Genomic DNA, 10,467 nt, shown 5'->3' with positions numbered 1-10,467 from the left:
CTGTTTGTTCTTTCCTCTTTGATACATTCTACACATTCACACTTGCATACGTACCTCTTCGACCAGTGGACATTGGCCTGCGCACAAAGAATGCCCATCCCCACCGAATTGGTCGGGAGTCTCCCTCGACCCACGTACCTACAAAAGGCCTTTGCAGACTACGATGCCGGCAATATCTCGCGCGACGAGCTGATCAAGGCCCAGGACCGAGCCGTGGAGGATTCGTTGAAAAACCTTGCCGCCACGGGTGAAGTGTTGATCACGGACGGCGAACAGCGGGCGAGTTCCTTCGCCACGTATCCCATCACCGACACGCTCGGGGGCACAGGTCTGTCGGACAACCTCGCCGCGGACGGCCAGTACTTTGCCATCTTTGACGATGGGCATCACAGGCAGCTGCCCCGCCTGGTCAAGGGTCCGTTTAAGTACAAGACCTACGCCTACGAGAACCTGAAGAGGTCGATGCCGCTTGCGGGAGGGCACGCCATGAAACAGGCCGTCATCGCCCCCTCCATGATGTACCTGCTGTATCCGCTCAACGGCACCGTCGAGGGATACTCTCGAGAGCAATTTGAAAGGGATGTCGTCGACGAGTGCGAGAAGGACATCCGCGGCTGCTTCGCCGCGGGAGCAAAACGTGTGTCTATCGACTTTACGGAGGGGAGGCTTGCGACCAAGAACGACTCGAGAAATCCGTGGACGGGGGCCCATTTGCTGCAGAAGTTCATCGACTTGAATAATCAGGTCCTGGGTAAGTGAATCCTATGACCAGAGGAGAAGTGGTCCCCTTTGGCAGTGAACGAGTGTTTTCTACTCCTGGAATTGGCCGCAAGGTTGAGTATCATCATTTACCTGAAAACCCTTCCTTCACTCACTGGTGACATACATAGACCGCTTCACACCCGAAGAACGCGCCAACATCGGCATCCACACCTGCCCCGGCGGCGACTGCGACTCGGTCCATTCAGCCGACGTCGACTACCACGACCTTTTGCCTTCCCTGTTCCAGATGAACGCGGGCTACTTTTTGATCCAGCTGGCATCAGAGAAGAACAAGACCCGCGTATACGAGGAGATTGGGCGCACGATCCGCCGCGACGCCAACGGTGTCAAGCAGGTCGCCCTTGTGGGCGTCGTCAACCCGCTGAACCCGGAGGTCGAGTCTCCCCAACAAGTCTGCGACGCTCTCGTCGAGGCCGCCAAATACATACCCAAGGACCAGCTGGGCGCCACCGACGACTGCGGCTTCAGTCCGTTTAGTATCGACGTCAAGCCAAAGCACAAGAATAACCCGGACTTTGCGCGCGAGGTCGCCTTTCAGAAGATCGCAGCCCGCGTCAAGGGGGCGAGGATGGCGAGCGAGCGGTTGGGATTGTGAGGGGTGGAGTTATTATGTGTGTGTGTTTTGAAAGAGGGAGAGGTGGTGTTGGTTGAACGGGGCAAACCTGTCAGCTTCCTTGCTCATTCCTTGACGATGACGACGACGACGACACGAATTTCAACAGGGTTAACGCTATGGGCTCATGGCACAGACACACTCGGGGAAGGAAAGTGTACATAGCATTCTGGGGACCGGCCAAAAGTTTTGTTCCATCTTTCAACAAGACGTGGAAAAAGCTAGTTCAGACGAATAAAATGTGTTGATTATTGAAGCAATATGATGCTTCGACCGTCAAATCGTATACCTACCTACCTAGGTACCGAGTAATATACAGTAGTTAGGCTAGGTACAAGGAGGCTTGATGGGCGGGCGATGTGTCTGAGCTCAGCCTTGCGCCCCAAATTCCCCGCCTATCGCTAGTTAGGTACGTATCATTCGTGCCCTTGCTCGCCTGCTCCTCATCCATTATTCCTCATTCATCTCCCTGTGGCTTCCCACCACCGTGTCAAACATTGCGTACATTTTCCTCCACGATAAGACCACCGCACATCCTCTCTACCTCTCAACTCTCGACCAGCCTTGCACAGAAATCCCGCATCAACCCTTCGACGAAGCTCTCCCGACATACATTTTCCAAGCGCAAACTCCCATCAGTGTTGCCTATTGCGTCCCTTTTCCTCAACCCCAGCCCTCCCTGTCCACGAACCGATCCAAAAACCATGGACAAACCACCCCCATCAGCTCCCCCCTCGTCGTCGAACAAGAACCCTTCTTCGTCGCACGGCTACGTCTCCTCGTCAGGCCACATTTTAGAAACGTAAGCTCATTCTCCCCAGGCTTCTTCCATCGGAATATACCTGAACCGTTGTTGGCCTGTCACCACTTTCCACGGTTTGAAAAAAAACTAACACCCCTTTCGTGCGGGACTATAATAGACCTCCGCTCTCCGCCCGCATCCTCCGCCTCTCGGACTCGCTCTACAACTTTTTGGGACTGTACTTTGTATCCCTCTTCTCCTTGGACCCGTACACGGCCGCGCAGAACAGCCAGTTCAATACTCGCGGACGGCCGAACGCGTACCAGGAGAGGCCGAGATGGAGTGGCGGCGGGACGAATCGTCTCGGCGGCGGCGGTGGGGGTAGCAGCAGTACCTGGGGAAGAGGCGGTGGCGGTGGTGGTAGTAGCGGTGGGAATGGTGGGACAAGGAGGATGGGAGGGATTGATGATGTGCGGGCGCCGGAGTGTGGGAGCTGTGGGTGAACGAACCTTAGAAAAAGAGACAGAGACAGAGAGAGGCAAGCGAAAAAAACAAGTCCTAAACAAATACCATTGACAAAGCAAAGCAAAGCAGAAAGAGGTACATACCCAGGTTCTCCTAATCCTCCCGTGCGAGGCTGTTGGATGCAGGGCTGGGCCAGCTTTTCTCACAGTCGTGGCATGGTGCTAAGCCAACGTGCACATTACAACACCGTGCTTTCTTCAGGCCAAGCACTTTCAACGTGCTGAGAGAAGTGAATGGTGATAATTGACGGCTGGGACTGTTGTTGCGCGCCTCGTTCACTATGTCCTGCGTCCTGGGGGGTCGCGGCTTGATTGAAACCACAACGTATCGAGTATATTGTTTGAGATTTCCTACAGCGAGGGAGTACCAGATGGAACAGGAAATAAGACATACAAGCCTATTCATATTCATATCGACCCTGCGGAATATTAAATCAAATCTGCCCAACCTTCACATCATTCACATCCGTCAGGTCTATATCCCCCGCCAAATCCGCATTCGCCGTCTCTCCCCTCCCGGCCCTCCTCTTCTTGAGCACATTCTCAATGAACGCTTCCCCAGCTTTATAACTGCTTCTCACGAGTGGCCCGCTCGCCACGTACAGGAATCCCATCTCCAGCGCCCGGACGCGCCACTGCTCAAAGACATCGGGTGTGACGTACTCGTGCACGGGCATGTGTCTCTTTGTCGGACGCATGTACTGGCCGAAAGTGACGACGTCGACGTCGACGGCGCGCAGCTCCTTCAACGTCTCGAAAAGTTGGGACTCGGTCTCGCCGAGCCCGAGCATGATGGATGTCTTGGTGATCAGGCCCGGTTGTGCGGCTTTGGCGGCCTTGAGCACGCTGAGTGATTGCCGGAACGTGGCGCGGCGGTCGCGCACTTGGGGTGTCAAGGCCTCGACTGTCTCGACATTGTGCGCATACACGTCCAGCCCCGAGGTTGCAACTAATTTGACCATCTCCAAGTCCCCCGCGTAGTCGCCCGTAAGGCACTCGACCAAGATGGTCGGCGCTTTGGATTTTATCTTGCGCACCGTCTCCGCAAAGTGGTGCGCTCCTCCGTCCGCCAGATCGTCTCGGTCGACGCTGGTCAGGACAACGTACCCTAACCCCCATCGTGAAAGCGCCTCGGCCGTGTGTTCAGGTTCGTGCGGATCCAACGGCGGAGGTGCTTTGGAGGTCTTGACGCTGCAGAACCGACACCCCCGCGTACAGGTATCGCCCATCAACATGATCGTCGCCGTGGCTGCGGACTTGCTGCTCCCGCCCCAGCAATCCGAAATATTGGGACATCGGGCCTCTTCACACACAGTATGCAAATTCAAGCCGCGCAAATCATTTTTAATCTTCTTGTACGAGGAGCTGTCGGGAATCGGCGTCTTCAGCCACGACGGCAGGCGGGTGATTTGTTTCTGTTTTCCCTTGGGACCCACGAGGGCGGTCTTCAAGGCGTACGCTTCTGAAGCCTCCAACTGCGGTTCTTTCCCGGACACGAAATCTGAAAAGGATGGGCCGACATTGAGCTTGTCGGCGAAGGTGGTCGCGCGCACTCGAGGTTTGCTGGTGGGGAGGTCATCGGTCGTAGTGGCGAATGGCCGTGACGGGGTTGTCGAAGTAGACGGAAGATAGACCTTGAATGGAGATGACCATGGAAGCCCGTTCAAGCAACGATGGCGGGAGACTGCAGCGGCCATGATAGTGAGCGCTTTGCAGATGATGAGGATGGTGTTGGTAGAGGTGTGGCGGCATCAAAGAGCGTTGACATATCATTTCCAGCTGAATGGGCGAGCGGCTAGAACCGGCGAATGCTGCTTTAACAGCCCTACTGCACCTCGTATGTCCCTATTTCTCCTGGCGGCAACAAAGCCGAGGCCACCAGCCCGGCCAGTCTTGCGATTTTGTGTTTACATACCTATGGAAATAAGCAATTTGAACCATTCCATCTCACCACCACCGCAACCATCCTCAGCCCATCCTGGCGTCTCCTCATTTCGCTCATCACGGACCTGCTGAACCTCTGCTGAACCACATGCTGGCACCGCCAATCCGTCACGTCATGTACGGCAGAATACTGGAACTTGCCCCACCCACACGACGATCACCGATTTCTTCCTGCAGGGAACGTATGCTAACACGCCCGAGTCGTCGGTGTCCTTGGGCGATGTTACGGCTTGACGACATCCTGTTCGCCTGTCATAAACATGATGCTGGCCTTAATCAGGACACATAACACCTCAAGTTCCTCCTGGTTCCTCGGAGCGTACACAATGAGGAATGTGTCTCCTATACCCCACATATTCTTCAGGCCACCAAACCACCACGGTTGAGTCCTGGCACATCGATGCCGTTGAGCCCAACCCCGTTCAATGAGGATTTTCGCGTCTGCCGGTGAGAAGTAAAGGTGCAGTGAGGTCTCTCCGTGGATATGCCCCAGTTCGCCGTTGGCGATGCTTGCAATTTCCGGAAGGTTGTCTGCCTTGGCAAGTATGCTTGGATGCACAAAGAGTGCATAGTGGTGTTTTTCGACAACCGAGAGTCTTTGCTGCAGCAGGTTGGGGTTTTTGTGGACAAAAGACGAGAACAAGGCAAGTACGCGCTGTCCAGAGATTAGTTTTGAAAGCAACACAGCTGTATTGCACCTCGGTGATCTGGTGCCATGGACTACAGGTGCCTGGTCTCACTCACCGAGTTCATTTCTTGGTCTGGACACTGAGTGAATTGTCTTTGAGGGGCAATGCCCATGATCACTGGCCGTTCACCCTTTCGATGTGGCAGCGCCATGATCTCCTTGTGAGCCCCATAGCCCGGATAGTCGCCAGTCCACGTGGTATCTCGAGGAGCGAGGGTGAAAGGTCTGACGAGTATGTGGACTTTGAACCAGCCGAAGATATCATGAGAAGGGCCGCCAACTCCCAACGATTTGAAGAAGCGGTAGTCTTGTATACACCACCAGATGAAACTGGCCAAAGAAAATGCGACCGCGAAGTAAGAAAGGACTGGAGTCACCCTCTGGAGGGCCAGAGCAGTGGGAGGATGAGGATCGGTGACGTTGGGAAGGTTATAAAAATCCATGGTTGGGAATATCAGAAAAGATGAGGAGGGTTGGGAGGGAAAAGCGGGAGCAATAATGGTACTTGAATGCCAGTTTTATGTGCGAAGAGTGAGAAGTACTAGGTAGTGGGCGGTGTGATTATGGTCGACTCGAGGGCCAGTTGAACGCCGACGGGCTGAGGTTTGCTGGCTGCGTTGTTGAAATGCATGTGAGGTTTCGAAAAGAGGAAGCAGCACATAGAATTCGGGGACATAGCACGTATCGGAAGACCTACCGCCAAACTAATACGCCAAAGGATGCCAGTCTCACACAGCAGCAGGAGGAAAGAAAGGGCGGTCCATTGGGAGAAGAGCAAGAGGAATGACGAGGCAACATGATCTGATGTAGCAGACCAGAGAGTGGATCCTCATTTGTCTCTTGGGAGGATTGACTGATGCCCAGTGACGCAGGGCAGCCTCAGAACATGCGTGAGGTCACTTGGACAGCCACGATTCAAGTTTCTCGTATCATTCCTTTTCGAGACATGCAGTGCAGCCCGCTTCTTGGTTCGACTTCTCTGCAAGACGTGGAGTGAGTTCTGGACCGGCTTCCTCGAACAATAGCCTATAGACAGGCGATAGCCGACAGGATTTTGGTAGGCATTGGACCTGGGGATGGCGGAGGGACATGATTATACTCGGTATTCCTCATCAGAAAAAAAACAACAGGTTCAGGGTCTTCCCTTGTTTGTGGCAAGGGACGTGGGGGGAAGTCAGCTCGGGCGTGGTGGGAACGTGGGTTGTGCAGAGACGCAGGCCTGGAAATTTAGTTAGCTGCACCCAAGCTGCACCCAAGCTGCACCTAGGTATTCCGGAAAAACCGGGCCTTGCCTTGCCAGGCACAACTCTGCCACCAAGGAGAGCGCAGGCACCACGGGGGATGCTGGGCTGGAGCAGCACTTTTCTGCAGCTAAAAAGTCACGCGGGATTTTGTCCAGAGGCACCAGACGAGAGCATGCCATGACATCAACCGGGGCTCGCGGGGTTGGGTAGCGCCCTGCACCTCTTCTTTCGCTGCATATTCCGCCGAGTTTGTTGTGGTCCTTTTCCGCCTATCAAGCCCACGACGGGTCTGCTGGAGATGGACCTGAGTGGTTTTGTGCGGTCTGCGTGCAAGGAGACGGAAGGAAAGCTCACGGGCACCAAAGCCGTTTGTGAAACCTTGGTGAGGTGTCTTGCCACCAGGATCAATCCGAGATCAATGCTCACGCGACGTGCAAAATTCTGATGGTGTTACTGCCTGGAGGTTAAAATCAGAATACCACGAGGAAGAGTTGCCTGCCTGAGCCCCACGATGCCCGACTGCTTGGAATTTGAAGGCAATCCAACGATCCGAGTCTGGGGTAAATTGGCTGATGGCGAAGCCCGGTCCAGGAGTAGGCGGCGGCGCTCGTTTATTGGGTCAGACAGATCAAAGAGACGGTAAAAGCCTCTCGTGACAGAATTAGACAAAGGATCTCGGTGCATAGAGGTGCCAGAGCGTGGCATTGATGAGGCTGAAAGATACTTTGCGATACCGAGAACTTGGCAAGGCAAGAGGAGGGAACTGTAACACCACAGGATCTCGTAAGGAATTCCTATCCATTTGTAAGGTTATTCTACCTGCTCTTGGACGCCGCGTCCCTACCCTTACTAATAAAATATAGCTGTCATCGATGTGGCGGCTACCTCGTGGTGATTGAGTTTTCTGGCTACTAGTATCAAAGAAAGTCGTGCAATCTGTGTCAGACTGCTATTTCTGAAGCTGAACTCTGTGATGCGCTCTTTTCGATTGAGACATTTGGTGGAAATGTATTAATTACAAGTACAGGTGGATGCTGAAACACTGCCCTGGTCTTTCGTTCAGCTCAGAGTCACATGTCGCATCGTATCGGCAAAACTGTTTTTCCGCTTCCTGTCCTCACAGGACAAAATCATCCCACCTGCGCAGCTGCGCTTCCCCTCTTGGGTGCCTCTCTTCTCTCCTTTTGTCTACAAGTCCCTGTTGGCCCGAATCATTCCCAGACCTAGTTTGAATCTCTAGATCTCCGAAGAAAGTCCCCCCTGAGAGTCCCAAGAGCTCAAAGAACCATCCAAAGCCCCCTTGAACCCTGAAAGATATATTTCTCGCACCACAACTCACCCCCCATCTGCGTCATCCACCTCGATTTCTTCATCTCTATTGCCCGCTTCAGCCGAGTCTAAAACAGACTAACGCACTCGCACCGACCAAACTGCGCCTTTTCAGAGGAGCCAATTCTTCCTGCGCCCAGGCCACCACCAATCCGCCCACTGCGGCGACCGCCTTGTCATCTGGTGTTCTTTCCAACACAGGCTGTTTTCGCCTTCACTGTTCCATCCCCCTGTCTTGCAGATCCACAATATTACATACACTCCCTGCTCCTCAGTGACGACGTCGATCTGCCCTTGCACTTCCCCAAGCACAGAAACACCAGCTTTTTCCCCCTTTCGCCGTCCAAATAATCAGTGAATCAATCCATCGAGAAAATTCACACATCCTTTGTCCCCCTCTCGGCCAAGTCAAGTCCTTCACCGTGGCGTCCTCAAGTCTTCAGACTTGGTCCTCTGATCTCCTACGAAATCTCAACAGCCTTGCCCAGCCAGTCCTCCGACATTTGCCTGCTGACTTCCACAACAATTTCAACCTTCTACTGACAGAGTACTCCACCGCCTCCTACACCACCCTTGCCGCCCTCCTCCTCTCCCTCATCTATCTCCTCGCCCGCTATCTCATGAGTAGCTACGGTAGCTACGTCGCCTACGGTGGTGGTCGTACTGGGGGCTCGCCTTACACCAGCTCCGTCGTCGATCCCTATGCTCGCAACCTCTCTAATCATTTCGAGTACATTGATGCCGATCATGGAATGCTTCAAGAGCCGCATCGTCACTCGGTGTCCAGATTACATGAGAATCCGATAGAAGATCCCGATGCCCCAGATGTCATCCTCGTGCGATACATGGCATCTGTGTTTCCCGTCGAGTTCCCTCCATATTCCATCAGCGAAGAGACTGCCTATGTCAGTCACCTTAGAGAAGCCGTCGCCCGATACCTGCAGACCGATCCCAGAAGAGTCAGACTGGTGTACAAGAAACGCGTCCTCAAGCACGATGGATGGCCCCTGCGAAAATATAACATGAAGCAAAACAGCGAGGTGGCAGTCATCAAGACCGAGGCTGTGGATTACAGTGATAGAGATAGTCATTCCTCGGGTGGTGAGGACGTTCCTGAGCAAAACCCTCGACGCCGGCCGCGCGGCGTGTCTTCAGTCAGACATCGTAGCGACGAAAACCTGCCACAGCAGAGACCAGAGCAGAGACCCACCGCTTCCTCCAGCTTCCTCCATCCCAATGGCCATCTGTCTTCTGGGACAACATCAGAACGGCAGTCTCGCACCAATTTGAGACCAGAGCCTGATGACCGCCCCCTGCGACGAGAGCCGTCTCGCACCCGAGGAACGTCTCCCCACCCCTCGGGGACCTCGACTCCGGTTCCAACGTCACTACCTGCAGCAGATCCGAACACCCCATTGGGAAAGTTACAAACTCTTTCAGATATTTATCATGAACAATGGCTTCCCCTCTGCCGCAAATTCATCTCTAATCCTCCTTCTTCTGCTCAAGACCGTGAGAGAGAACACCGGAAGTTGAGCGAGAGTGTCATGACTCACGTTATCCTAAAGGCGGACGCAATCGATGTGGATTCCACGGACGCACGAGGTTTTCGGAAGGGCCTTTTGAACGAAATCCAGGAGACGATGAAGAAGATAGATGCTGTGGCCAAAGAATGAAGGAAGAACGCTTGTTTGGTTAGGTTGGCATTCTTCGGGCGCAGGAAATGCACGTTTTACTGCTGGTTGAAAGATGGTCTTCCATTGACACTCTGAATGAGAGAGCATCGTATGTACCATTTGACGGCGTGGATAAGCTGTGGAAGACGACTTTTGCATGAAAGGTGTGCGACCAGGAGCAACGACGTGAATGATAGAGACGGTTTACCGGCCGACGACGGAGCATTGCATGGTGGAAAGCATTACAAAGCACATGAGATGCGTGGGCATCCGAGCAAGGGACATTGGCACATAATAATTGGACTTATTGATCATCATCCAAGCTGGTCTGAGCATGCACGAGAAGCCCAGGCTGCCGGCTGTGCCGGTATCAAGGCGAGCTAACAATGCACTATTTGTCTTGTTGCATCATAGAGACCATACCAATTCCCATTCCTTTTTCCCCATCCTGACTGCTGGATCAGCGAAAAGAACTGTCGGTGTGTGTCTTGGAAGGGAGTTGAGTATGCTGGAAACGAGCGGGCTGGGTCAATTGCAAAAACACAAGGCACTGCAACTAAGGCTGAGATATCCACATGGCGCCGTTAACGTTGACCGGGTTTCAAGTCGTGTGTTGTCTATCACTGATTCTGCTTTGCTTGCGATAGGTCATGGGTCGTGGGTCGTGGCTTACCGCAAGGCTGCATGCGTGTTTGCCTCGCAACTTGGCCCGTCTTCACTGAACCTGCCTCTGTGCATTTGTATACGTTTTCCTTCGCTACGACACCAATAATTCATAGAGCCTGGCCGGAAGATACTGCTATTAAGAAGTGTTTTCTATCAGATCTCCCCCATTTAAAATTGATGACACTCTCGGTCAAACCCAAGGAAGATCGACCCCGGGAATGATGCCTGAACGTGGAAGGAAGCCTTGCCCTCCCATGT

The 10,467-nt window shown here is 53.6% G+C and overlaps 5 protein-coding genes across 5 annotated transcripts; 3 read left to right on the top strand and 2 right to left on the bottom strand.

Moving 5' to 3' along the window:
• Positions 1-90: 90 nt before the first annotated feature.
• Z520_03937 (uncharacterized protein) lies at positions 91-1,378 on the top strand (the record flags this gene model as incomplete). Its single annotated transcript, XM_016774447.1, has 2 exons — positions 91-751; positions 891-1,378. 2 exons carry the CDS (start codon positions 91-93, stop codon positions 1,376-1,378), a joined length of 1,149 nt encoding a protein of 382 aa, XP_016634374.1.
• A 722-nt stretch (positions 1,379-2,100) lies between these two features.
• Z520_03936 (uncharacterized protein) lies at positions 2,101-2,641 on the top strand (the record flags this gene model as incomplete). Its single annotated transcript, XM_016774446.1, has 2 exons — positions 2,101-2,198; positions 2,317-2,641. The coding sequence occupies 2 exons, from the start codon at positions 2,101-2,103 to the stop codon at positions 2,639-2,641; spliced, it is 423 nt and encodes a 140-aa protein (XP_016634373.1).
• A 455-nt stretch (positions 2,642-3,096) lies between these two features.
• Z520_03935 (lipoyl synthase, mitochondrial) lies at positions 3,097-4,359 on the bottom strand (the record flags this gene model as incomplete). Its single annotated transcript, XM_016774445.1, has 1 exon — positions 3,097-4,359. One exon carries the CDS (start codon positions 4,357-4,359, stop codon positions 3,097-3,099), a length of 1,263 nt encoding a protein of 420 aa, XP_016634372.1.
• Positions 4,360-4,829: 470 nt separating this feature from the next.
• On the bottom strand, positions 4,830-5,737 carry Z520_03934 (uncharacterized protein; the record flags this gene model as incomplete). The annotated part of the gene is made up of 2 exons (XM_016774444.1): positions 4,830-5,261; positions 5,351-5,737. The coding sequence occupies 2 exons, from the start codon at positions 5,735-5,737 to the stop codon at positions 4,830-4,832; spliced, it is 819 nt and encodes a 272-aa protein (XP_016634371.1).
• A 2,750-nt stretch (positions 5,738-8,487) lies between these two features.
• On the top strand, positions 8,488-9,543 carry Z520_03933 (uncharacterized protein; the record flags this gene model as incomplete). Its single annotated transcript, XM_016774443.1, has 1 exon — positions 8,488-9,543. One exon carries the CDS (start codon positions 8,488-8,490, stop codon positions 9,541-9,543), a length of 1,056 nt encoding a protein of 351 aa, XP_016634370.1.
• Positions 9,544-10,467: the final 924 nt, after the last annotated feature.

The sequence above is a fragment of the Fonsecaea multimorphosa genome, assembly GCF_000836435.1.
Source record: "Fonsecaea multimorphosa CBS 102226 unplaced genomic scaffold supercont1.6, whole genome shotgun sequence".
Lineage (NCBI taxonomy): Eukaryota > Fungi > Ascomycota > Eurotiomycetes > Chaetothyriales > Herpotrichiellaceae > Fonsecaea > Fonsecaea multimorphosa.
Note: the sequence above shows the minus strand (reverse complement) of the source record. Positions and strands in the feature narration are given on the sequence as shown.